Source organism: Microcebus murinus, chromosome X, assembly GCF_040939455.1.
Source record: "Microcebus murinus isolate Inina chromosome X, M.murinus_Inina_mat1.0, whole genome shotgun sequence".
Classification (NCBI taxonomy): Eukaryota; Metazoa; Chordata; class Mammalia; order Primates; family Cheirogaleidae; genus Microcebus; species Microcebus murinus.
Genome location: NC_134136.1, coordinates 5,657,592 through 5,684,424, shown reverse-complemented (window position 1 = coordinate 5,684,424; position 26,833 = coordinate 5,657,592). Strand labels below are relative to the sequence as shown.

General features: G+C 44.9%; 1 protein-coding gene across 1 annotated transcript in view; it reads right to left on the bottom strand.

The window, feature by feature from the left end:
* NHSL2 (NHS like 2) overlaps nucleotides 1-26,574 on the bottom strand; it is a 259,324-nt gene extending 232,750 nt beyond the window's left edge. The window contains exon 1 of the mRNA XM_075999427.1: nucleotides 26,018-26,574. Coding sequence (XP_075855542.1) covers nucleotides 26,018-26,297 — 280 coding nt within the window. The 5' untranslated portion in view covers nucleotides 26,298-26,574. The remainder of the gene's footprint in view (nucleotides 1-26,017) is intronic.
* Between the last annotated feature and the right edge of the window lie 259 nt (nucleotides 26,575-26,833).

Here is a 26,833-nt window from a genome sequence, read left to right as displayed (position 1 = left end):
CCCTCCCATGGATCCACTGGACAGTTCCAGTGAGAATTTGATACTGGTGGTTCCTACATCATAACTTAGCCTATCTTGACTGATACATCAAACTCATGAGTAATTCTGGAGCAGCAATTATGGCTTTGGCTGAGTCCTGAAGAAGTCTAAGACCCCAAAGAATTATCTTAACCACTGTTCTGAAAGGAGGAGGGAGCTGGCTGAGTGAGCCACAGTGTTCAGAGGGGGCAATTAACAAGCACAGTTGTGTATACTTCAGGCAGGGACATCATGTTGATGAAGTAAGTCAAGCAAGCAGTCAGGCAATCTGTACCTAGACCAGGACAGAGGACAGGACTTTGGTCCTGGAGGGGAACTGGAATACAGAGCAGGGTGATTGGGTAGAATTTAGGAGTAGGAATCAACATGGTGGGGTTGCTAGGGAAGGGGAAAGAAAGAAGGGAAGAGGAAACAATTTAGAGGCGGCATGGACCTCCAACTATCACTCTTGGAGGTGCCTGATATCACATCAAATTGGCAGCAAGAAGACCCAGAGACCAATGTGGGACCCCAGCTGTCGCCACGTTCTCCAGCTCCTGGGTCTGCTGAAGCTAATGGAGTATTTCCTGCCTCAGCCAGGATTGGCTCAGTGGCTGTATTGTGAACCAAGCTGGCCAGAGTGAACCTGCCTGGGGGCAGCTAGGGGAAGCAGAGATGGAGAGGGGCTTGGACGGCCATAATAACAGCTGACAGTTATCAAGTACTTATCACGTGACAGGCACTGTGGCAAGGACATTACATGCTCTCCCTATAATCTTGACACAAACCCCATAAAGTCAGTGCAATTTTATCTCCTCTTAGAGACACTAAGTAACTTGCCTAAGATCATACAGCTAGTAAATGTCAAAGCCCTGATTTGAAACTAGGATTTCTCTTCCTCAATCTATGCCTTTAACTACTTTATTTTCCCTTCCTCCTACTCCTTAAGTTTATATATTTGCTTTCCTTTCTCCTCGTTTTTCATTCCACCCCATTTCTTGCCACCTGTTCAATTCTTTTTCCTCACACTCCTCTACTTGACTTGAAAAAACTTGAGTGCACCTCGACTTGCCATCCATTATTAATTTCTTAGTCATCCACCTTCTGGCTCAATGTCTCAGCATTTCAGCTTTCCATACATTGACCACTGACAGATGACGCTCGTCTTGAATAGCAGAGAAGCAGGAAGGTTTTCAGACGGGGTGACCCTCACTGGGAAAAGAGGCAGTGCAGCTCTTTGTGCACAAACAACAAATCCGGGGCCACAAATCAGATACTTGGGAGGTCTAAACACTACTGGAGGGGGCTTGGTAGCGATGCTGTGGAAGTGAGTTCTGTAGAAAGGAGGCAAAGGCTTCCTGAGAGCATAGGCTTTGAGGGTTAAGAAACACTTGCTGTGTCGGGGAGAAGTCCTAGTATTGATTTTCTGTTATTATTCGAAACTGTTTGGATTGGACCTTTCTAGAGAGTCAGCTCTGGTGTCACCAAAATGAGAGGACGTAGGGGTTGTTCTTAGAATAGGGGGATTCTGGTCTGGCTCTGGCACTTATAGGCCACCTAGCATTGGGCAAACCATGATAACCTCTCTAGTACTATTCCCTCATCTGCAAAATGAGTACAGGTATTTTATACCTTCCTCACAGGGATGATCTGGAGTGAGGATCAAATAATTTAATGATGTCTGGAAGGCATCTCAAACTCAGTACCACTGATCCCTCCAAAACCACCCATGCTCCAGTGCTCTTTATCTTGGTGAAGACTACCCTGCCACCACTTCCAGGTAGGCTTCACTAACCAAAGACTGTCTCTAAAGCCTCTTCAATTTCTTCTGCATCTGTGAATCTGTCCACCCCTTCTCCAGAATTGCCATCGCCACCCTCATCCAGCTCACCATCATCTCCTTCTGGGACTACAGTAATATCCTCCTAACTGGCCCTACTCTTGTGTACCCCTCTCTAGTTCATCCTTGGCATAGCAGCCAGATTTTGAAATCAAAATCAGATCGTGTTACTTTTCTGATTTTGTGGCTTCCTGTTGTTCTTAGAATAAAATCTTTCTCTTGTGCCCTTTTGCTTCCCCACACTTACTTCCTTGCAGTCTCTCCTTGAATGCATCATGCCTTTCCTCTGCCATAGAGCCTTTGCAGATGCATTTTTGCTACCTGGAATACTTTTCCCATGCACCCCCTCCAGTTCCAGCCACCTTCCTAATTATTGATTTCCCCAGGAAAGATTTCCTTGATCCCCCAAGACTAGGTCAATTCTTTCTATAATTAATTTTAAATTTATTTTGGTGATTATTTGACTGTCTGCCTCTCCCACTAGATACGTAGATCCCTGAAGGCAAGGGCCATGGCTATTTTTGTTCGCTATGGTGTCCTCAGCACCCAACACAGTGTCTGGCACATGGTAGGTGCTCAATCAATATTTGTCAAATGAATAAATAAATGTGGATATTCTTGATAAGCAGTAAAGAGCTGGGCAAAATAAGGTAGTGCTGCAAAAATAGACAAAATGATCTTAACATTCATGTGAAAATTCAAGGGACCTAGAATAGCCAAAACAATTCTGAAAATGAAAAGCAAAGATGGAAGATTAATACATCCCAATTTCAAAACTTACTAAAAAGTAATCAAAAGTAATCAAAGCAATGTGCTACTGGCATAGGGATACACATATAGATCAATGGAATGGAATTGAGAGTCCAGAAATAAACCCATACATCTATAGTCAATTGATTTTTGACAAGGGTACCAACAAAAGGTGCTGGGACAACTGGATATCCAGTAACATGCAAAAGAATGAAGTTGGACCAATACCCCACACCATATACAAAAAATTAACTCAAAATGGATCAGAGAACAAAATATAAGAGCTAAAACTACAAAACTCTTGAAAGGAAACATAGAGGTAAATCTGCATGTCCTTGGATTAGACAATGGTTTCCTATCAACAGAGTGAGACTCTGTCTCAAAAAAAATGGTTTCTTATATATGATGGCAAAAGGACAAGCAATCAAAAAACTAGATTAACTGAATGTCATCAAAATTGAAAACTTCTGTGCATCAAAGGACACTATCAAGAAAGTAAAAAGGCAAGCCACAGAATGGAAGGAAACATTTATAAGTCATATACCTAACCAGGGATTAATATACAGAATACACAAAGAACTCCTATAATTCAACAACAAAATAAGAACCCATTTCAAAAATGGACAAACCTATTCTAGTGATGGGTACATTGAACGCTTTGACTTCAGCATTACACAATTCATCCATGTAACAAAAAACACTTTTACTCCCTAAATCTACTGAAATTTTTAAAATGGGCAAAGGACTTGAATAGACATTTTTTCAAATGGCCACTAAGCACATGTAAAGATGCTCAACATCATTAGTCATTAGGGAAATACAAATGAAAACCACAATGAAATACCACTGCATGCCCAGCAGGATGCCCATAATAAAAAATTCAGATAATAACGAGCATTGGCAAGGATGTAGAGAAATTAGAACCCTTGTACATTGCTGGTGGGAATATAAAATGGTGCAGCCTTTGTGGAAAAGTTTAATAAAAGGTTAAAAATAGAGTTACCATATGACCCAGAAATTCCACTCCTAGGTATATACCAAGAGAAATGAAAGCATATGTTTACCCAAAAACTTGAACACCAATGTTCACAGGCACTATTATGATAATAGCCAAAGGATGGAAACAAGCAAAATGTCATTCAATATGTGAATGGATAAACAAATGGTGGTATATCCATGCAATGGAATATTACTCCACCATAAAAAGGAATTAAGTGCTGATACATGCTACAACATGGATAAACCTTTAAAATATCATGCTAAGTGAAAGCCAGACACAAAAGACCACGTTATATGATTCCATTTATAGGAAATATTCAAACATCCAGACTAGGCAAATCCATAGAGACAGAAAGTAGATTAGTGGTTACCAAGGACTGGTGGGAAGACAGAGAATTGGACTAGTAAGGGGAGCTGGGTTTCTTATAGGGGTAATGAAAAGGCTCTAAAATTGACTATAGTGGTTGTTGCACAACTCCATGAATATACTAAAAGCCACTAAATTACACGTTTTAAATGGCAGAATTGTATGATCTGTGAATTATGTCTCAATAAAGCTTTAAAAAATAAGGTATTAACATGGACGGTGAGTTCTAAAGGTCAAGAATGAGCTAATGATGCTACTATTTGGGGATTGAATGTTCTAGCCAAAAGGAACAGCTAGTGCAAGGATCCTGAGGCAGGAATGAACTTGGTGAGGAATAGAAATGAGGCCAGCGCAGCTAAAGTGGGCCAGGCTGAAAGTGGTGGCAGTTGAAGTCAGAGAGGTTGACAGGACAGATAGAATGTGGAATCCATTCTAGTATGATGCAGAGACACAAGAGGCACAAGTCACATGTCCATGTATAATTGCAAGAGGGTGAGGAAGTATAGTCCTGCCATGTGCCTGAGAGGAGAGCCAGAACTGTTCAGTGAGTTGCACTAATGACAACCATCCACGCATGTGCCCACACAGACACACTACAATATTGAATATAGTTTCAGGGCAATCAAGCTCCTCCTTCAAGTCAAGTTCCTACAGCAAGATTAAGAGCCCATAATAGGTCAATTCTCCAGCATCAGATTTGCTTTGGGGCAGGGATTCTTAACCTTAGTTACCTTAAGTTCTTTTTTATTAATTTCAGCATATTATGGGGATACAAATGCTTAGGTTATGTATGTTGCCTTGCCTCCCACCCCGAGTCAGAGCTTCAAGTGTGTCCATCTCCCAGTCCCCCAGATGGTGCGCATCCCACTCATTATGTATGTATATACCCATCCCCTCCCCCCCACCTGCCTGATAAATGTTATTTCTATATGTGCACTTAGGTGTCGATCAGTGAAACCAATTTGCTGGTGAGTACATGTGGTGCCTATTTTTCCATTTTGGAGATACTTCACTTAGTAGAATGGGTTCCAGCTCTATCTAGGAATATACAAGAGGTGCTATATCACCATTGTTTTTTATAGCTGAATAGTACTCCCTGGTATACATATACCACATTTTTTTAATCCACTCATGTATTGATGGGCACTTGGGTTGTTTCCATATCTTTGCAATTTTGAATTGTGCTGCTATAAACATTCGAGTGCAGATGTCTTTTTTATAGAATGTCTTTTTTTACTTAGGGTAGATGCCCAGTAATGGGATTGCTGGATCAAATGGTAGATCTACTTGTATCTCTAAAAGGTATCTCCATATTGCTTTTCCCAGAGGTTGTACTAGTTTACAGTCCCACCAGCAGTGTAGGAGTGTTCCTGTCTCTCCACATTCACACCAACATTTATTGTTTTGGGACTTTTTGATAAAGGCCATTCTCATTGGAGATAAGTGATAGTTCATTGTGGTTTTGATTTGCATTTCCCTGATGATTAGAGATGTTGAGCATTTTTTCATATGTTTGTTAGCCATTATTCTGTTTTCTTTTGAAAAGTTTCTGTTCATGTCCTTTGCCCACTTTTTGATAGGGTTGTTTGATTTTTTCTTGCTGATTTTCCTGAGTTCTAAATAGGTTTTAGTTATCAGCCCTTTATCGGATGTGTAGCTTGTGAAAATTGTCTCCCATTTTGTAGGTTGTCTGGGTTTGGTCTCATGACAGTTTCTTTGGCTGTGCAGAAGCTTTTTAACTTGATCAGGTCCCATTTATTTATTTTTGTTGTTGCTGTGATTAACTTTGGGGTCCTCTTCATAAATTCTTTGCCTAGGCAAATGTCTAGAAGAGTATTTCCAATGTTTTCCTCTAGAATTCTAATAGTTTCACACCTAATGTTCAAGTCTGTTACCCAGCGTGAGTTGATTTTTGTGAGAGGTGAAAGATGTGGATCCTGTTTCAGTCTTCTACATGTGGCTATCCAGTTTTCCCAGCACCATTTATTGAATAAGGATTCTCTTCCCCAGTGTATGTTTTTGTCTGCTTTGTCAAAGATTAGATGGCTATATGAAGATGGTTTTATATCTGGGTTCTCAGTTCTGTTCCACTGGTCAATGTCTCTGTTCTTGTGCTATTCAGAGGCTGTTTTAATTACTATAGACTTGTAGTATAGTTTGAAGTCTTGTAAATTGATACCTCCCATTTTGTTTTTATTGCCTAGGATTGCTTTTGCTATATGGGTTCTTCTCTGGTTCCATACGAAGCATAAAATTATTATTTTTTCTATATCTGTGAAAAATGATGTTGTTATTTTAATAGGGATTGCATTGACTCTGTAGATCACTTTGGGTAATATAGACATCTTAACAATGTTGATTCTGTCGACCCATGAGCATGGTATGGTTTTCCACCTGTTTATGTCCTCTGCTATTTCCTTCCTGAGTGTTTCATAGTTCTCCCTGTGGAGGTCTCCTTAGTTAAATATATTCCTAGGTACTTTATTTTCTTTGTTGCTATTGTGAAGGGAATTGAGTCTTTGATTTGGTTCTCAGTTTGACTGTTATTGACGTATATGGATGCCTCTGATTTGCATGTATTGATTTTGTATCCTGAGACTTTACTGAATTCATTTATCAATTCAAGGAATCTCTTGGTTGAATCCTTGGGGGTTTCTAGATATAATATCATATCATCAGCAAAGAGTGATAATTTGATCTCTTCCACTCCCATTTGGACACCCTTAATTCTGCTCCCTTGTCTGACTGCTGTAGCAAGGACTTCCAGCACTATGTTGAATAGAAGTGGAGATAGTGGGCAACCTTGTCTGGTTCCAGTTCTAAGTGGGAATGCTTTCAATTTTTCCCCATTCAGTATGATGTTGGCTGTGGGTTTGTCATATATGGCTTGTATCATTTTTAGGTAAGCCCTGTCTATGTCTATTTTGTTGAGCGTTCTTATCATAAAAGGGTGTTGAATTTTGTCAAATTCTTTTTCTGCATCTATTGAGAGGATCATATGGTCTTTGTTTTTGCTTCTGTTTATGTGGTGAATTACATGGACAGATTTGTGTATGTTGAACCATCCCTGCATCTCTGGGATGAAGTCAACTTGGTCGTGATGGATTATTTTCTTGATAAGCACCTGGATTTGATTAGTTAGGATTTTGTTGAGAATTTTTGCATCTATATTCATAAGGGATATTGGTCTGTAGTTTTCTTTTTTTGTTGTGTCCTTTCCTGGTTTGGGTATCAGGGTTATGTTTCCTTCATAAAATGTGGTGGGCAGGATTCCATCCTTCTCAATGTTGTGGAATAATTTCTGCAGGATAGGCATCAGTTCTTCTCTATAGGTGTGGTAAAATTGGGGTGTGAAACCATCTGGTCCGGGACGTTTCTTTTTAGGAAGGATTTTTATTTCTGTTTCAATTTCAGTACTTGATATTGGTCTGTTCAGAAATTCTGTTTCTTCCTGGTTCAGCCTAGGGAGGCTGTGTGTTTCTAAAAATTTGTCCATTTCTTCCATGTTTTCCAGTTTGTGTGCATAAAGGTTTTTGTAGTATTCATAAACTATATCTTGTATCTCCGTGGCATTAGTTGTAATTTCTTCTTTTTTATTCCTGATGGAGCTTATTAGAGATTTTTCTTTTCTGCTTTTTGTTAGTCTAGCCAAAGGCATGTCAATTTTATTTTTTCAAAGAACCAACTTTTTGTTGTATTAATCTTCCATATAGTTTTCCTGTTGTCAATTTCAGTTAGTTCTGATTTGATCTTGTTAATTTCACTTCTTCTGCTGGGTTTGGGGTCGGTCTGTTCTTCTTTTTCCAGCCCTTTGAATCAATTCATTAGGTTGTCTATTTGTGATCTTTCTGTTTTGGGGATATAGGCATTTATGGAGATAAACTTTCCTCTCAGGACTGCTTTAGCTGTGTCCCACAGATTTTGATAACTCGTGTCTCCTTTGTCATTTAGTTCAAAGAATCTCTTGACTTCCATCTTGATTTCCTCGTTTATGAAGTAATTGTTCAGCAGAAGGTTGTTTGGTTTCCACGACTTTATGTAACATTAAGTTCTTAACCAACAGTTACAGGAAGTGAGTTCAGGAGGCCTATGAACTTCGATGTGAAAAGAATTAACCATTTATTTTCACTAACCTCTAACTGAAACAATGAATACAGGCAACAAACCACAAAAGTGTTAGCAGTATCTGTGTCTTTATCAGTAACAGAAATCATAGATATTTGTATATCATACGATATATGTTGTAGGTATCTTGAAATTTCACTCATTCAATATTTCAGTAATTAATAGACCCACTGCTAGATCTTGTAATTTGACTTGTGCTAACAAGAAAGCACATATATTACTATATCACTATTTTTAAAAAGTATATTGATACGTATCTTTCAGTACAGTTGCTTTCCTTTGTAAGCTTATGTATTTTATCTCATGCTTAAAAAAAACAATTCTGAAAAAGATTGAGAACTCCAGCATCTTAGGGGTTAACTCATGTCATGTTAGGTTTCTGCCCTGTCTTCCTCTTGACTCACCCTGCGTTGCCTCCATGAGGTCGGCCAAGCCTTGTGTTCAAGACTTAATCTATGACACTATGGGAAGTTAAATGAAGCAGAAAACTTGGAAGAAAATTCTGAAGAAGACTTCTGGGGACTAGACTACTGAATGCTATCTCCAGGAAATGACCCAGGCTCTCTTAAACATCACTGCATGGCAGAAATATGGCCTAACAAAGCCTAACATGGTTTGCTGCTCGCTTGCTAGGGCTGATCCTTTCACCCCTCTAGGCCTCAGTTTCCCCATCCATGCTATGAAGAGTTTGGACTGGATAGTCTTCTTATAGCCCGCCCAACTATGACAGCCCAAGTTTATGCATCTGTACTATCAGCTTCCATGAGATCCCAAAAAAGAGGCCCAGTAGCACTAGGTACCCCCAACCACTGCTCTAAACCCATGGTTCTCAAGCTTGACTGAACACTAAAATCCCCCTGGAGCAGGTTTAAAATTTGAGTGCATGTGCACACATACCAGTGTTGTTTTGTTTTGTTTTCAAAGTGTGCCGAGAGATTCTAAAACACAGCTAAGGTTGAAAACCAAAATCAATATCAATTACTTGACAGGGCAAATGAAAAGAAACAAATCATAGTTTATCTACCTTGCAAGTTCCATGAGGATAAAGGTTTTTGCCTGTGTTGTTCACTCCTGTATCTCCAGCACCTTCTTGGTCTTCACAGCCTTCTCACTTGCCAGGATGAGCAAGTCAGTTTAAAACTGTCCATTTTTTTTTTCATTTCCCCAATAGGAGTAATAACTCACAGGGCTAATACAGGGATCATATGAGATAACATATATAAGTTCTTCATAAATTAGAAAGAAATGCAAGAATGCTAGTTAATTTCAAAGAGAAAAATTCAATTTCCTGGTTTTTCTCCCTGCCCCACCCCAAGAAATTTTAGTTCTCTTTTTAGTCCCACCAGATACTATCCTGCTGAATCTCCCAGGTCCCCTGAGAAAGCTCTCCGTTGGATCCTATCCCAATCTAGGCTTTTCCCCAATGGTGGTAAAAACACATTCCTTTCCTGCTCCTCCCTTTCAGTATAACCTATGCCCCACTCATTGTGATGGACGGGGATTTGAATTCTGGATCCTCAACTTATTCTATAACTCTTAGGCAAATCATTTCCTCTTCTCTGAGCCTGTTTCCTCATCAAGAAGATGGAGATAATTATGGTAATTATATCATGGGATTGTTGAGAGAATAAAATGAGTTAATGATGTACATGTTGCCAGGCACATAGAAAGCTCTTTAAGATAATAATACAAGCCACGGGTTTTGTTCAAAGTTTTTTATTAATAATTTTAAAAAGTGGGGAGGTTGCCTCAAGTAGAAACGATGGGGTGACATAGCTGTGACATCTGTCATTTTCTGACATCTGGAGTTTATTTGGCTGGCTAAATAGAAGCACAAAAACATGCCATTCCCTCTGTTAGTCATTCAGCAAATATGTAATGAACACTTATTGCATACCAGGCACTGGGGGAACACAGACATGGATAGAATATAGCCCTTGAAGAGTCAGGTAGGAGACCTGAGCTATTAAGACAAAAAGCCTCAGCCAAGACACCACTGTCAATTTGGCAATGGTGTATCTATCCTATTGCAGGTAAAATATCTAGGTGTCAATAAACTACTTCTTGGATGTTGCAAGGTTCACAGAGTTAGTAATAGCAAAAAGCACAAAACAACTAGGGTCAGTATTAACGAGTATAGTAGATTTATTAGATAATATACAGAAGTTTAAAAAATTACAAAAACCCCTCTCCTACTAGGCCAGTTAGTCATTCAACAAACATTCCCAGTGTGCCTACTTTTAAACTAGATGCCAAAGAAAGAGGGATGAGTCAGCCACCATCCTTGCCCTCAAAGATAAAAACGCATAACATTTGGGGGGTGACTTTTTTGTTTACAAAACTTTTTCCCATGCAGGATTTTATTTGGTCCTCCTGGCAAACAGAAAACCAAGGCTCAGCACTGAAAATTGCCCCCATTGGCAAATACTGGAATTGGGCTTACACCTGGGTTGAAATAAGCAAAGGAAGCCAGGTTTCTTTCTAATCTCACGGGCCTGTCGCTAGACCACAACCACAACCAACTCTGATTTCCCTTGGGCTAGAGGAAACCCTTTAGATACTCATCTAAATGTATTTGGATCTGAAGGCCTCAGTTTCCATCCTGTTTCCAAATCCCCACAACTTTTAAGACAGGCTTTCACTGTTGTAGCTTCCAGTTTATCTTAGGCCAAGGAATGGCCAGGGTGATCTTTCAAGTTCCAAAGAGAGGGTCATGTTACTTTCAAGAGATGGTAAAAGAAAGGAAATAACAATGAATTCAAGAAGGGTCAATACATATTGGCAGCCTCGGTCTCAACTATCTCCCAGCAGGCTGGGCCACCTGGAGGAACCAAGCCTTGTAAAAGTGAACAAAGCACAGCAGGAACCTTCTGGACGGAGTCACAGAGGCTGTAAAGAGGAGGGAATGTCTGAGTGGGAGTTTTGAAGGATGAATAGGAGTTTTCGGGAAGCCAGGAGAGGAAGCGGCTATGGAAGCCTTCCCTGCCTCCATGCTGTATGCTTTCACACAGGACGCGGCAGTCTGGAGCGAGGTTGTCTCCTTCTATGCTAAATGTTAAGACTCAAGAGCAAAAGGCAAGTTTTATCCATTCAGTATCACCCAATACCTGGCACAGGGCCTGGCAAAGTCTTAGTACAATGAGCAGGGTAGGAATTAGCCCTTGGAGCCAGCTCTAAATCACCAGATTAGAGATAAACTGCTTTCCTTTATTAAAGAACAGGAAAATTCAAGGGAAAAATATCTCAGTGCCAAAACTCGCCATTTCAAAGCACATTTAAACAGAACACAGCAGAGTTGTTAAGCAATAGTGAAGTGTCAAGTGATGTCTGTATTTTCTCATCTAGAACCCAGAAGCAATGAGCCATCTCAATTAACCAGCAGCGCTGGATGTTCATCGTAGAAGGTAGACATGTAGCCTGGAGCCCCAGGCAGAAGCAGCACAACCACGTCACACAGCAGCCCTCTAGCCCGGGCATCTGAAGGGTAGACATGTCATCACCATAGAGAGCAGCCCTGCCAGGATGGATACAGCAGCGGTGGAGCTGGCAGCAAATGGGGTGACTTAAAAAGGGTGGGGGTTTTAGAGGAGGTGTATCCTATAAATTCCTCAAGAGGAGCGTCTGTCTCTGACATATTTCTGTACACCTGGTGCCTGGTGGCATCTGGCAACTCGCACCTGTGGTACAAGTTGTATTTCTACAACAGCACTTTGCAAAGTGGTCTCAAGTTGGGGACACAAGACAGCCAAGCCCAATGCCCTGCCTGATTGCACATGGAGGAAGGAGTACCTTTATTTAGCTATTATGCCCAGAGAGGGTGACTTTTAAAAATTGGTCCAACCGGGCTGGGTGCCGTGGCTCACGCCTGTAATCCTAGCACTCTGGGAGGCCGAGGCAGGTGGATCGCTCAAGGTCAGGAGTTCAAAACCAGCCTGAGCAAGAGCGAGACCCTGTCTCTACTAAAAATAGAAAGAAATTAATTGGCCAACTAATATATATAGAAAAAATTAGCCGGGCATGGTGGAGCATGCCTGTAGTCCCAGCTACTCGGGAGGCTGAGGCAGGAGGATTGCTTGAGCCCAAGAGTTTGAGGTTGCTGTGAGCTAGGCTGACATCAGGGCACTCTAGCCCGGGCAACAGAGTGAGACTCTGTCTCAAAAAAAAAAAAAATTGGTCCAACCAAAGGATACTCTATTTTTTAATAGTTATGACCAGAAGGAGTGACTTTTTCTAATTGCTATGACCAGAGGATGTGCCTTTATCTAAAGGTTCTACCAAAAAGGGTGGCTTTTCCTAATTTGTCCACCTAGAGGAGGCACCCTTTTGCCATCCTTCTACCTGGAGGGGACACCTATTTGCCACGTATGCTACCAGCTCCTGCTGGCATTTTAATAAATGTTTACTGGGATGCAGAGATTCCTCACCTCCAGTTTCTTCCCCTCTCAGCATCCCTGCCCTCTTTCTGCAGCAGGTAGTCTGGAAACTACAGGCACGAAATGTAAAAACCTCTGTGCAAGTCAGAGATTTAATATTTGTTTCCTAAATCTACAGTTTTCATTAACTCAGAATTATGGGAAAAAAGATTTCACTGGGCTATTTATTACACAATAGGGAGTAAGCTTACATAACTCGTTATTCCAAGAGGTAATACAGGCTGGAAATTGGAGTACAGGGAGACGTTGCTATCCAGAATCCTCAAGAAATGAGGTCTCTGAATGGCTCAGTTTCCTGGGAGCTGGGCTGTTCCCCACTTTTCAGTACTGGATATTTTCTTTAATTTTCACCATTTTGAGTAAGACCCTTCCTGAGAACATACTTTTCAGCTTTCTTAAACAGATTCCTGTGAAGACGCTGTGGCCTCTTTTTTTTTTTTTAGAGAGAGACAGGGTCTTGCTACATTGCCCAGGCTGGCCTCAAACTCCTGGCCTCAAGCAATCCATCCTCCTCAACCTCCAGCCTCAGCCTCATGAGCCACCATGCCTGGCTACAGCCTCTTACTGATGCCTTATTTATCATCCTCAGAGTATGGTACTGCTTGGGAGGCAAACTATAGGAGTTCCCTCTAGCATCTCTTCTCTCTGATCAACAGCAGGGGGTATGCCAAAAATGTCCCCCATAGTTTTCCGAGTCCCCTTGTCTCAGTATTTTCCAGGGGCTGTTGGCAAGGTCACCTAAGTGGATATCTCGGGACACCAAAATAGCCACAGGAAAGGTTCTGCACTGGAAATCCAAACACACAGTCCCCAGTCCCGGAGGACACTGTGGCCTAGTCCTCTTCCTTTCTCTGGGTGGCTACTGGCCTAGATCCACATTCTAAAACTATTTCGGTTGGATTCATGAAGGGAAAAAAGATAAATACTCTTTCTTCTAAATTACATTTGCTGATGTATATATGGGTCTAAAAATACTCAGTGCATGTATACAGTTGTCTCACTATTATGCATTACCAGTAATGCAATAATCCACCTGCATTAAATAGTGTGCCCCGTCAGAGAACTCAGGAAAGCACAGAGTCCTGTCTAGACGTTGATTCAAAAGCAATCATTCCAACTTCTATTTGTAATTTCTGGCACAGCTTAATTAGGAATACTAAATATTGCAAACTGGAAGTTTCCTTCCTCTTGCTTACATTCTGACAAACCTGTGCCTAGTGGGATCTTTATATTCTGTCGCAAAGAAAAGTAAATTTTTACATCAGGTTGACCTGGTGTAGGGATCCAACCCAGTAACATCATGTGTGATATTTAAGTGGCCATGATATAAGAAAACAAAAATATTATTCTCTTTTAAAATGTTAGTGGTTTTTGAGGACATGTTATAACCAAACTATGCAAAATAAAAGATGTTTTACTTTATCTTAACATATATTTATTCTGTCTGTTAATAAAATAAAAATGGTTTCACTTTTCTAGTTTCCTTTGTTTCCTTATAAAGTTAAAAAGTATATTACCTAATATTGTATTATTACGGCTTGCACCCATGAGAACATTTTTTTGTCACTTACTTTAAGCCTGCATTATAGTTCATGCTAATTATCCACAAATACATTAAATTTGTAAAGTGCTATGTGGTCAAACAAGTTGGGAAACTCTGGACTAGTCTCTTCTGGCTTTAACTGCCCGTAACATAACAGGGGCTCTTCGCCCCGGCTGCAACGTAGAATCACTTGGTAACCCTCAAAAATACTGGTTCCTGAGCCTCAGCCCCAGAAATTCTGGATTTATTGGTATGGGGTGGGGCCACAGCATTAGTGATGTTTTTTAAACACTTAGAGTAAATTTTACTGACATGTATTGATTAAAGAGGACTTTGTTTTTAAACATCATCAAACCTCAGTCACTAATCTCTATTCGTTTACATAATTATTTTACATAGTTACTAAGAATTTAGCAAAATATTAGTCATTTTTTAAAGCTCTCCAGGTGATTTGGCCTTGCAGCCAGGGTCTATATGAGTCTATGGCTGTAATTAAAAAATGAAAAATGCAATCAGACAAGCAGTGTGTAGGATCCTACTCATGGAGATGACTGAGTTGCCTGGTAGCGTGGGTATCTTGCAGACACTGCTAAGGCGTGCCTGTGACCTTGACATTGTCTGGCTGTGAGCTCAGGGTTTAACCGCTCCATATCCACACTGGTGAGAGTTAGGCCTGTTGTATCACCAGGCAAACTGCCCAATACTTCACTGAAACACCTGTAGGCCCCGTAAGTGTGAGATGGTGTTTCTTCACCCATAAACCAGGCTGGTTCTGTAAAACTGGTGAACTCAACCAGGAGCCATGGAGACATCCCGAGGGGACGAGAACAGAGAGCCAGCAAGACAGGTGGACAAGAGCTCTGCCCCAAAGCAGGGGACACTGCCTGGCTCTTTGGCCTGCATCCATCCTCTGTTGCTTCCTAAAGCCCCTCCTTGGCATTCCAGCCTGGAGGCTTCCGTGGTCAGCGGGGACCACAGATTCTCTGTGACAATAAACATCTCCTAGCTGCCAGGACTCTCAGTGGTGCCTCGGCTTCAGTTCCAAAGAATGTTTTCCCCCTCGGTTAGGAGGCAGCGAACAGATGTCAGTGGGGGAGAATGAAGGGAGGAGTCAAAGGAAAGGAAAATCCTCGGGTTGGGAGAGAGAAGCTGACAGCCTCAAAAGCTGGATGCGGCTCCTCCGTGGGCACACGAGCATTCTTTACATGTTCTAGAAGAGAGAAGAATGGCTGCAATTCGGAGCTGTCTAGGAAACATTCTTATTATAACTTCGTCTTGACAGTAGCCCCATCCAGGGATTTCAAAAGGCTTCGTGGAGTTTCCCCTTCTTAGTATTTAGTGATGGTGTGCATGATTGCGATACGAGCACCAGGCATTTCACATATGTTATTTTGGATCCTCACAACAATCCTTTGGACAGGGTAGTGTTTAACCCCATTTTACTGATGAGGAACGGTGTCTCAGAGACAGCCGAGTCAGCTAATAAGTGCTGGCAAGTGGGCCTTCCACTGGCAGCTACTGATTCCAAATTCTGAGATCCTTTTTCTTAACATGTTACCCATTGTTTTTTTGTTAAAAGTAATACATGTCTTGCGTGCACATATGGAAATAACATTCATCGGATGTCGGGCAGGTGCAGGGGAGGGGGGATGGTAAATTCGCACCTACTGGGTGCCGTGAGCACTGTCTGGGGATGGGCACGCCTGTAGCTCTGAGTCGGGCGGAGCAAAGGCAATGGACGTAATCAAAGTGTTTGTACCCCCGTAATATGCTGAAATTAAAAAATAAGTTTAAAAAAAGTAATACATGTTCATTTGGGAAATTTTGAAAAATACATAATGGTAGAAGGAAAAAACTAGCATCCAGTTCCATAATCCCATCACTCTGAGATAACCACTGTGAAGACCGGCATATACCCCTCCAGTTGCTTTTTTACGTGTGTGTCTGTGTGTGCTTTATTTTGAACAACATTGTACATGGCAAATTTTACACCTAAAAGATGAATTTTATACCTTGGTTTCTCACTTAGCATTATTTTGTGCATTTCCACATATCCTTATATATTTGTTTAGATGTGTTTTTCATAGCTGTATACTAGTCTATCATCACGTAGACCTAGAAAAATTTATATAACAACTCCCCTATTATTGAATGTTTAAGTTATTTTCATTTTTCCAGTTAATATGACTAACCAAAAGATGCAGCAAGGATCCTTGCACATTTTTACCCCCAAAATATCTGATTATTTCTTTAACATAAGGTCCTGGAAGTGGAGTTACTGTTCAAAGGAGACACACAGTATATAACAACCAGACTTGTATTGCTAACTCTGAGACTCCACCTCCTGCCGAGCAGAGAGCCCCTGAGGATGTCACTGTAAGGAGACCTCAGTCACCTCTGGGCCTCTAGTTGGGCAGGAATAAACTGAGTTTGGTATTTTGCAGATACTGGGAATCAGACTATAAATTGTCAAGCAGCTACTTACACTGTTCTCAGAAGCAAATGATTCCAGTCAAAATAAAAACAGCTGATAGATATATTTTTAAAACCTATCTCCTCTTTGAGTCCATTTTCCAAAGGGAAAGAAAAAAGTCTCTCTGACTTTCCCATAGATGAATTATGGACCATTCTGAAAAATCTGTGCTATTGGCCGGGCACGGTGGCTCACGCCTGTAATCCTAGCTCTCTGGGAGGCCGAGGCGGGCGGATTGCTCGAGGTCAGGAGTTTGAAACCAGCCTGAGCAAGAGCGAGAACCCGTCTCTACTATAAATAGAAAGAAATTAATTGGCCAACTAATATATACAAAAAATTAGCCGGGCATGGTGGAGCATGCCTGTAGTCCCAGCTACTTGGGAGGCTGAGGCAGGAGGATTGCTTGAGCCAGGAGTTTGAGGTTGCTGTGAGCTAGGCTGACGCCACGGCACTCACTCTAGCCTGGGCAACAAAGCGAGACTCTGTCTCAAAAAAAAAAAAAAATCTATGCTATTTAAAAATAAAAATAATAATAAAAGATACAGTCAGGCCGGGTACGGTGGCTCACGCCTGTAATCCTAGCTCTCTGGGAGGCCGAGGCGGGCAGATTGCTCGAGGTCAGAAGTTCGAAACCAGCCTGAGCAAAAGCGAGACCCCATCTCTACTATAAATAGAAAGAAATTAATTGGCCAACTAATATATACAAAAAATTAGCCGGGCATGGTGGCGAATGCCTGTAGTCCCAGCTACTTGGGAGGCTGAGGCAGGAGGATTGCTTGAGCCAGGAGTTTGAGGTTGCTGTGAGCTAGGCTGACGCCACGGCACTCACTCTAGCCTGGGCAACAAAGCGAGACTCTGTCTCAAAAAAAAAAAAAATCTATGCTATTTAAAAATAAAAATAATAATAAAAGATACAGTCAGGCCGGGTACGGTGGCTCACGCCTGTAATCCTAGCTCTCTGGGAGGCCGAGGCGGGCAGATTGCTCGAGGTCAGAAGTTCGAAACCAGCCTGAGCAAAAGCGAGACCCCATCTCTACTATAAATAGAAAGAAATTAATTGGCCAACTAATATATACAAAAAATTAGCCGGGCATGGTGGCGAATGCCTGTAGTCCCAGCTACTTGGGAGGCTGAGGCAGGAGGATTGCTTGAGCCAGGAGTTTGAGGTTGCTGTGAGCTAGGCTGACGCCACGGCACTCACTCTAGCCTGGGCAACAAAGCGAGACTCTGTCTCAAAAAAAAAAAAAAATCTATGCTATTTAAAAATAAAAATAATAATAAAAGATACAGTCAGGCCGGGTACGGTGGCTCACGCCTGTAATCCTAGCTCTCTGGGAGGCCGAGGCGGGCAGATTGCTCGAGGTCAGAAGTTCGAAACCAGCCTGAGCAAAAGCGAGACCCCATCTCTACTATAAATAGAAAGAAATTAATTGGCCAACTAATATATACAAAAAATTAGCCGGGCATGGTGGCGAATGCCTGTAGTCCCAGCTACTTGGGAGGCTGAGGCAGGAGGATTGCTTGAGCCAGGAGTTTGAGGTTGCTGTGAGCTAGGCTGACGCCACGGCACTCACTCTAGCCTGGGCAACAAAGCGAGACTCTGTCTCAAAAAAAAAAAAAAATCTATGCTATTTAAAAATAAAAATAATAATAAAAGATACAGTCAGGCCGGGTACGGTGGCTCACGCCTGTAATCCTAGCTCTCTGGGAGGCCGAGGCGGGCAGATTGCTCGAGGTCAGAAGTTCGAAACCAGCCTGAGCAAAAGCGAGACCCCATCTCTACTATAAATAGAAAGAAATTAATTGGCCAACTAATATATACAAAAAATTAGCCGGGCATGGTGGCGAATGCCTGTAGTCCCAGCTACTTGGGAGGCTGAGGCAGGAGGATTGCTTGAGCCAGGAGTTTGAGGTTGCTGTGAGCTAGGCTGACGCCACGGCACTCACTCTAGCCTGGGCAACAAAGCGAGACTCTGTCTCAAAAAAAAAAAAAAAAAAGATACAGTCAAACCTCAAATGTCACACAAAAGCAGGGGCATGAATAATATATTTAGGTTTTGAGTGCAACTGGATACACCCAGCCAGGGACACACAGGCAGATAGACTCTTGCTTTCTCTCTCTTCCTCACTGTGGCTTGGAGCCCCTCCTGCTCTGGCCCGGGACCTGGCTCTGCAACTCAGGGAGGGGCTGAGGTTGCCCAGGTCTCATCTGCCCAAGGGTAATGAAAACTTGAATGTAGATCAAGAAAATGCACAGGTAATATTACAACTTCATTTGAACCATGCATTTTAACCTTCTCAAGACCCTCGTCTCCAACTCCTTGGCCAGCAAACAGGATGTGACGACTCCTCACCCCACCTCCACCCTGGGGGCTCATCCTGAGTCACCAGGTGCTTTGCTCCCTCTCCTCCTGAATCACTCCAGTTAGTTCCTCCCCCAGGCTAGCTCTCACACACCCGGGGCCTTGCACGGGCTACTTCCTAAACCAGGAGTTCCTTCCCCCACCTTCTTCAACGAGCCTGCTCCAGATCACACTTCAGAACTCAAACATCCCATCCTCCTGGAAGCGTCACCCAACCTCCATGCTGAGTCAGGTGAACCTCCTCTGCTTTCCCTTGATGCTCTAGGCCAGGCATCCTCAAACTACAGCCCACGGGCCACATGCAGCCCGCCGAGGACATTTATCCGGCCCGCCGGGTGTTTTTGCCGCCGCTGCCTGTCCTGCTTAGCAGCCGACTCATCCCGGGCCCACAGTGCGCATGTGCGGAATGTGCGCCGCACTCTCCAACGGCCCTCCAGCGGTCTGAGGGACAGTGAGCTGGCCCCCTGTTTACAAAGTTTGAGGACCCCTGCCTAGGCTAATCTCCACAGCACTATGGTCCGCTGCTCTCCCCACTGGACTGGGGGCCTATAGCCCAGTTCAGCTCTGTATCCCCAGAAACCAGCACAGGGCCAGGCCCAGAGTCAGCTGCTCAATAAATGGGCAACAGCAATGGCTAGAAAGAAGGCTGGAAGGAATTCAACTTAACAGGTATTTATTAAGTGTCTATTAGGTGCCAAGTACTGTTTTAGGAGCTGTTTTATCTGTTGTGTTTACTGTTTTACAACAGTAAAAACAGATAAAGATCTCTACCCTCAAGGAGCTTACATCTTATTGAGAAGCTTGCATCTTAGAAACAGAGGGGAGGGGAGGGAGAGAAGGAAGGATGGAGGGGAGAGAAGGAGGGATAGAGGAGAAAAGAGAAGGGAGAGCTGCCTGACTGCTCAAACCTCCCAAGTTAACCAGCTGATATCTAATGATCTCACACGTGACCTCACACAGAGTGCCTTGCTACAAGCTACTTGTACACTTACTCAACACACCTCCCGTTTGCGGTATTAAAGTAGGCTTGGCTGCTAAGATATTGCCATCCTGTGCACTCTAAGTCGATGAGGGCTTATCTGAGTGAAATCACGGAATTCTACAGACCACGGAAGAGCTGATAGCTTGAACCAGGAAGGTGAGGCCAGTGGTTCCCAACTGATGGTAGAAGACTCCAGAAGGTCCATGTATCACAAGAAGCCCATGACTTTACAGATCCACGAAGCATTGTCCATTGACTGAATAAGCACTACTCTTCATATGTGTGAAAATAAGGTTACCATGTTTAAAATTGCAAATTCATGGAAAAGCATTGGTGAATTCACAGCAGCATTCTGTTATCGGTTTTGGTTTTTGATTTTACCATAAGGGATTCTAAAAGTCCCAATTTCGTTCTTGGGCTCCAAACCAGATTGAATGGAAGAATCTTCTGGGATGGGAACTGGGGTCCTGGTTCCAGTTATCAGGTCTCCACCACCTAGAGAAGAAGACCCGATGTCCAGGCACCACATGCTGAAGTGGTGGGAAACGAGCTGGCACCCACCCCTGAAGCCTGGGAGCTCTTCAGGAGGAAAGACTTAGTCTTATTTACCTCTGGGTCTCTAGCACCCAGCACAATGGCCAGACAGGGCCCAGGCAAAGTTGTGCCTACTCTTCAAGGCTAGAAAATAACGATGTGAGGAAAAGGTGATCAGAGGCCTTCAGAAAGGGTGTAGAGCAGTCAGTGAGCCTGTTAAGCTACTTGAGCACTGAAGGATAAGAAATCCATACCTTGGAAATGTGTATGCTAAATGCATTTTTGGTAATAATTTTACTTTCTCATTCCCCTTGGTTTTTACTAAGAGTGCCTTTTGAAATGCCAGCTAGGGACTACTATATATATATATATATATATATATATATATATATATATATATTTTCTCAACGTCAGCCTTGAAACAGGGGCTACTATAATAAGAGAAAATAGGCTGCAGGTGTCTTAGGAGTAATGTCTACAATTGGATTGTAAGCTCTAAGGAGAAGAACAGGTATAAAGATGACACAGGGATCACAATGGAATGGTGACCTTCAGAGGGGTCACTAGCCAGCCACCCCTTCCCAACTGAAGATTCTCTTTCCAGAGCAATTTTCCACTCACATGTCGAGATTATGTTCTGTTTTAGCAAGGGAGGCTGCTGCCTCACACCTATTCTCTATACAACGCAAGCCTGACCTTCTTCCTCTTCTGCTCCAGGTCACCCCTGCCCAAGTCCCAGCCACAGAACCACAGGGCTCCCTCAGTTACTGAAGGCAGCAGGATTCATTCCTCATCCCGGACAAGTTCCAGCTACAGAAAGTGCCAGGGCAGTGACTCTCAATGAACAAATGACTTTGAACTTAGTGTCACTGCAGAGGGCAGAGCCTGGATGTCAGAAGGCCTGGCTTCTAGATCAAGGCCTCCTGTCACTGACCTGCTGTGTGACCTGGCCTGTGCCACATTGCCAAATAAGCAGAATAAATACATGCTTAGGCCACCAACAACAGAGGTACAAAAGGCAGAGAAGGATGGAGAAAGACTCTAGTAAAAAGCCGTCCTAATTTCAACATATATGTGAGCTTTGAGTCATTTCAAAAGGGTATCATATTATTTTATTTGAAAGGTTAGTATTCCTTTCATTTGGAATGACATATGGGAGGCACTAAAACCTTCTTAGCATTCGGGACTACTAAAAGTCTTGGTCCAGCTGGGGACCTTCGGGCCAGTCCCTTCCCCTTTCTAGGATTGGGTTACCAGGTGTTATGACACTCACAATGGTTAATGACTGAATTTTTGGTGCCACATGGGTAAATGGACTCCACCCAAGCCAGAGAGGTACAGGGAGAGATGATGCAAATGCACAGCTGTCCTCCTGAAACTTAATCAACTTCATCAAGGTCAAAGTTGAGCCGGAGAGCCATAACCTAAATCTTCTCCTACTGCTCTACCGTTCTAATTCTAACATCCTGACGCTTTCACCGCTTTAGCTGTTCATGTGTCTAAAAGGGGGAAGATTAAATTTCTTGTTTCTAAAGTGGAGGAAATTCTAGTGGACATTTTGGTATCCAAATTTCCAGTGAAGATGTTTTCAACACATGGAAATACCATGAAGCAGACCAGGAATTTCATGGTACTTAAGAAGAAACTGAAAAAAAAATGAAGAAGAAGAAGAAGAAAATGGAAAGTGGGGGGAGGGAGAAAAGAAAAAAAAAAGAAAATCTGTTTGCTCCTGCTCCCTACTCCGTCAACCCACTGTCCCAAGGGCCTCTGGGGATGACAGGCAGGACAGAGACAAAGTGAGCCCTGGCAGAGTGCCTGTTCCACTTACCCAAAGTTCCCCCCTGCTCCAACTCAAGTCCATCTCCCCTCCTCATTAGCAAGGATGGTCAGACTCAGGGTCTACAGACCTCACCTAATGGCAAACCAGCTGTAGTCTAGAGGTGCCATTTTCATTTTTTCACTTCTGTATAGATTTACAACACTTCCCCCTTGCACTGGAATTATGATTTAAACATAAATAAACCATCTGTCCTTTCTGATTTGGAGCCAGAGTTGCCACAAAGTTAGAAAATCAAGAGGTAGGAATTTTATATAAAGATGAAGAGGGAGTTTCCACTATGGACCCAATTGGCTGTATTCAAGCCAAAATAACTGCAAGAAGCAACAGAGCATCTTTCCTACAGCAAGTTCATGGGCTAGTATAACATGATAGCTCCCCGGTGTTATTAAACATACCTAGAGTTATCCAGTGTTTCAGTGACTTCCTTGATAGCAAAGAAGATATTATACCCCTAGGCCAATGGCCTGATTGCTTTTGTAATTATCATCTGAACACCTACAAATATTAAATAGATCTCTGAGGGGGCGTTGGAAAGCTTGGACTGACTCAGCTTACGGTGTCAGGCATGGAAGTATTTCCCACTGGCTTTGACCATACCATTCTTGAGATGAAGAGCACAGAAGATAGGCCACAGATGCAATAAAACCGGTCACATTTAAAACCAGATGTGGAGAAAACCTCAATTTATGGGCAGGGCCATGCCTAGGGTGTGGCAACTGCCACAGATTCACAAACACAGGGGCCTGGTGCAGTCCTGTAGGGTGCCTCTCCTCCCTCCATCTCCACCCTCGACCCCATACCAGTTACAAGAGCCTCTAGGGCAGTGGCAAAGGGGTTCAAGCTACCAAAGAACAGCCTTGTGGGGGGAAATGTTGCCAAGCAACCAGCCCACCCCTGCAACCTTAAAGAAGGTGGGGGCAGGACCTGTGATTGTGCAGAGCAGCGGTCCCCAACCTTTTTGGCACCAGGGACCGTTTTCATGGAAGACAATTTTTCCACGGACTGGGGCGGGGAGGGGGTACATGGTGGGAAGGAACGGTTTGGGGATGATTCAAGCACATTACATTTATTGTGCACTTCATTTCTGTCATTATTACATTGTAATATACAATGAAATAATTATACAACTTACCATAGGTTGGGGACCCCTATGGTAAGTTGTATAATTATTTCATTATATAGAACAATAGGGAGAGAGAAGCATCTTGGAATCCTTTAGCATCCACTTTCTCCTCCTCTATCCCTCTCCTTCTCCTCGACCTAGCCTCCCCGTGCGGCTTCCCAGGGCCCCAGCGCAGCCTGCAGGCTATGGGCCAGCCTGACTTGCCACAATGCCGAGTTGACCATCCGGTGGCAGCCAAGTTGTCCCTGCAGGGAGGCTACGAACTGCTGGCCTGTCAGCTGCCATTCACTCCGGCCGTGTTGCTGCCAAACCTTCCTCCCTCCTTCCCAGGCTCCTCCTGCCCATGGTTGAAAGAAATAGTTAGAGAAAGAATTTGGGGGCAATCCGGCCAGATGAAGCATATGCAGGGTAACATGCTGACTGGGAGTGCTGACCCCCAGCAAAATGGTCAGTAGGAGAGTGGGCTTGCTAAGATGAAAGGACACAGGGAAGAGAAAAAGGGTAAGGCCCGGCAATGTTTGTTTGTTTGTTTGTTTATGGTTAAAATCTAATATTCAGCCCGCTGAACACCTCGTTGTGGCTTACACCTGAACAAGAAGGGGGTGACCAGATGGTGCACTGAGCATGCTCCCCAACTCCCTTTGCACTTGGCACTGATGGTCAGATCGTTGCTGAGAAGGCCTAATTTCAGTGCTGTGCAATCGCAGCTCCTGAGGAGGAGAGCGTGCGGTGGGGACCTCAAGGGGAGTCTAGGGGAGACTCAGACTAGAAAATGGAAAATCAGACCCTTTCACCAACTTCCAGAAGGTAGCTGTCCCCATGCCTGTGAGTCTAATGACATCTACATTCTCAAAGGCAAGTGGCCACACCAAAGATAAGAGACTGCCACTCTCCCTGACCGTGCAAACTTCCAAGAGGCCAACCCTAGGGAAATTTAAGAATTGCTCCTAACCTTATGCAAAGATATCCATTGCATAAAGCCATCTCCTAACCCTGCAGATCACTGGAAAAGGTTAGGTCCCAAAATGACTTGATAAAGCCACACTTTCCCTCCCATGGAAGGGATTCACTGATTCAGTGGACAGGAAGGTCCCAGTTGGAAAAGCAGAGCCTTCTCTCTGTCCTTAACTTACCCTGCTGAACGAGGTAGGTGGCTCTCTGCAAGCTATGTGGGGATTTTGACAACTGTACCCCCAGCTGACTTATCAAATTTCTCCTAGACTAACCCTGGCAATCAGTGGGACCCCAGCAAAAAAAACACAAACACAATGACCCTCTTACCCTCTTTGTTAACTGAGCACTCGCCAGCTTTCCTGGGGCCGTGCCCTGCAGAGGTCTCTGGTCCCATGCCTACAATTCCATCTGGCAGTCACCTGTGGCTTCCACCTTCCTTTTCCCACAGGACCTAGTTCATTTCTCTCCACCAGTGACCTCTGCCATCCACCTCAGAGGTCAGAGACCTTTTTGAAAAGGGGTGCCAGGGCCCCTGAGTACCGTCCTTCTGGAAGGGGTGGGGCCTACAACGGAGAGGGGCTGGCCCAGGCAATTCTTTCCCGAGGCAGCAGGACGCTTGCACTCAAAGGTCAGTCAGTGGCCATCTTCTGCCTCCATCTGAAACTCTCTGGCCACATTGCTCCTCTCCCCTAACTTTCTGGAGGCACCAATTTGTCCCGGTACCTGGCATGCCTCAGACGCGGCCAGCATTTCCTGTGTACTCAGTTCCCCTGCTTTCAACAGAAGTCCCACCCTCTAAGCGGGCACTGCATTTCCACCGAGAGGGGCTCCCCCATTCAAAATTTTGGGATCCAAGGTAGTACGGGCAAGGGCTCGCGTTGCCCGCCCACCCTCTCACGGGTCCTCAGCGCTCAGCGAGGGCACCGCTGGGACCTGCCGTTTCTCAGGCATGGCTGATTCCTAAAGTGAACGCACTTCAGGAAACTGATTTCTGTAAATGGTTCTCTCCAGCAAATCTGTGCAGCCAGACCCTAGCGGTAGGGGGTCAGCGGAGCCAGGGGTGGGAGGCCGTGTCCCCTCCCCCTCGCCGGCGCAGCGGCCCGGAACGTGCCAGGAGAAGCTGGCGGGAGGGCGCCCAGACACCCTCCGAGTGCGAGCCTCGTCCACGCTGCAGCGCCGAGCTGCGCGGGTTCGAAGCCAATAGGCACCAGCGCCCGGCTCCTGCAGCGGCGCGTAGGTGGCGGGCGACTGGGGCGCGCTTTCTGAAGTGGCTGAGCTCCTAGACCCGAGGAAAGACGCCAGCGGCTGGGCCATTTGGTTCCCGACGCGGCGATTATGAGGAGACCTCGGGCCTGGGGGTGGGGCGAAGCCGCCCCGGACCCCGCGGGTCCCCCCTCAAATGCCCTGGAGGCAGCCGCCAAGCCCTGGGGTGGGGGGCCCGGAGGGCACAGGGTCACTCAGGATAGCGCGCCCCGGTGCAGGAGCAGGAAGTCGGAGCGGGCGAGCGGCGGGCGGGGAAACGGGATCCCCTCACTCTCGGAGTGGACGGGAGGGGAGGGGAGGGGAGGGGAGGGGCGGCGGGGGCGGGGAGGGGTGGGCGCGGAGCTGGGCGCCTACTGGCGCCCCCAGAGGCGGGGTAGACGCGGGCCCGCGACCGCCCGGGCGGCGTTTACCTAGCTCTTCCTCGTCGTCCTGGGGGCCAAGCAGGCGGCAGGGAAGGCGGCGGCGGAGGCGCACGGTGCGCCGGAACAGGCCGTCGGTGCGGCGCCCCAGGGCCAGCAGGTGCCCCTCGAGGTCCTCGAGCAGAGCCAGCGAGTGGCCGCAGAGGTCGGCGAGCTGCCGGAGCAGGCTGAGCGCGGCCAGGTGGCTCACGTCGCGGAGCTCGGCCAGCGGCTGCGGCGACTTGCGCGGGCACAGGCGCTGGGGCACCACCGTGCGCCTGTAGAACGGCATCCCGGCGCGGGCGCGGGGACCAGCCCGGCGGCGCGGCGGGCTCGCCCCAAGCGGCGGCCCCAGCTCCGGGAGGCGCGGGCCCCTGGGCGCGCGGGCTGCCGGGTTCCCAGCCTGGGGCGCCGGCTCCCCCGGCTGCACACTCGCCGGAGCCACTAGTCCCTCTGACTCTGGCTCGCCGGGCTCCTCCTCCTCCTCCCCGCCTTTCTCCTCCTCCTCCTCCCTGGCTCTGCTACTTCGGGATCCCCCCACCCACCTTCTTTTTCTTTTGCGGTCAGAGATTCGCAGATTAACGCTTGATCCGGGAGAGGAGGGAAAGGGAAGTAGGAGTAAAAAGAGCGAGCTGGAGCGTGAAAGAAGGAATGTCTGCGTGACGGGGGGGGGGGGGGGGGGGGAGGGGGGAGCGGTGATGTTCCATACAGGATGTGTGCCCGCGTCCTCCTCGGGAGCTCGACTCCCAGTACTGAGGGTTAAAGTTATTTTCCGCTTTGTTTTTTTTTTAACTTAAACTTTTTCTTAATAAATACTAAAGAATGTCA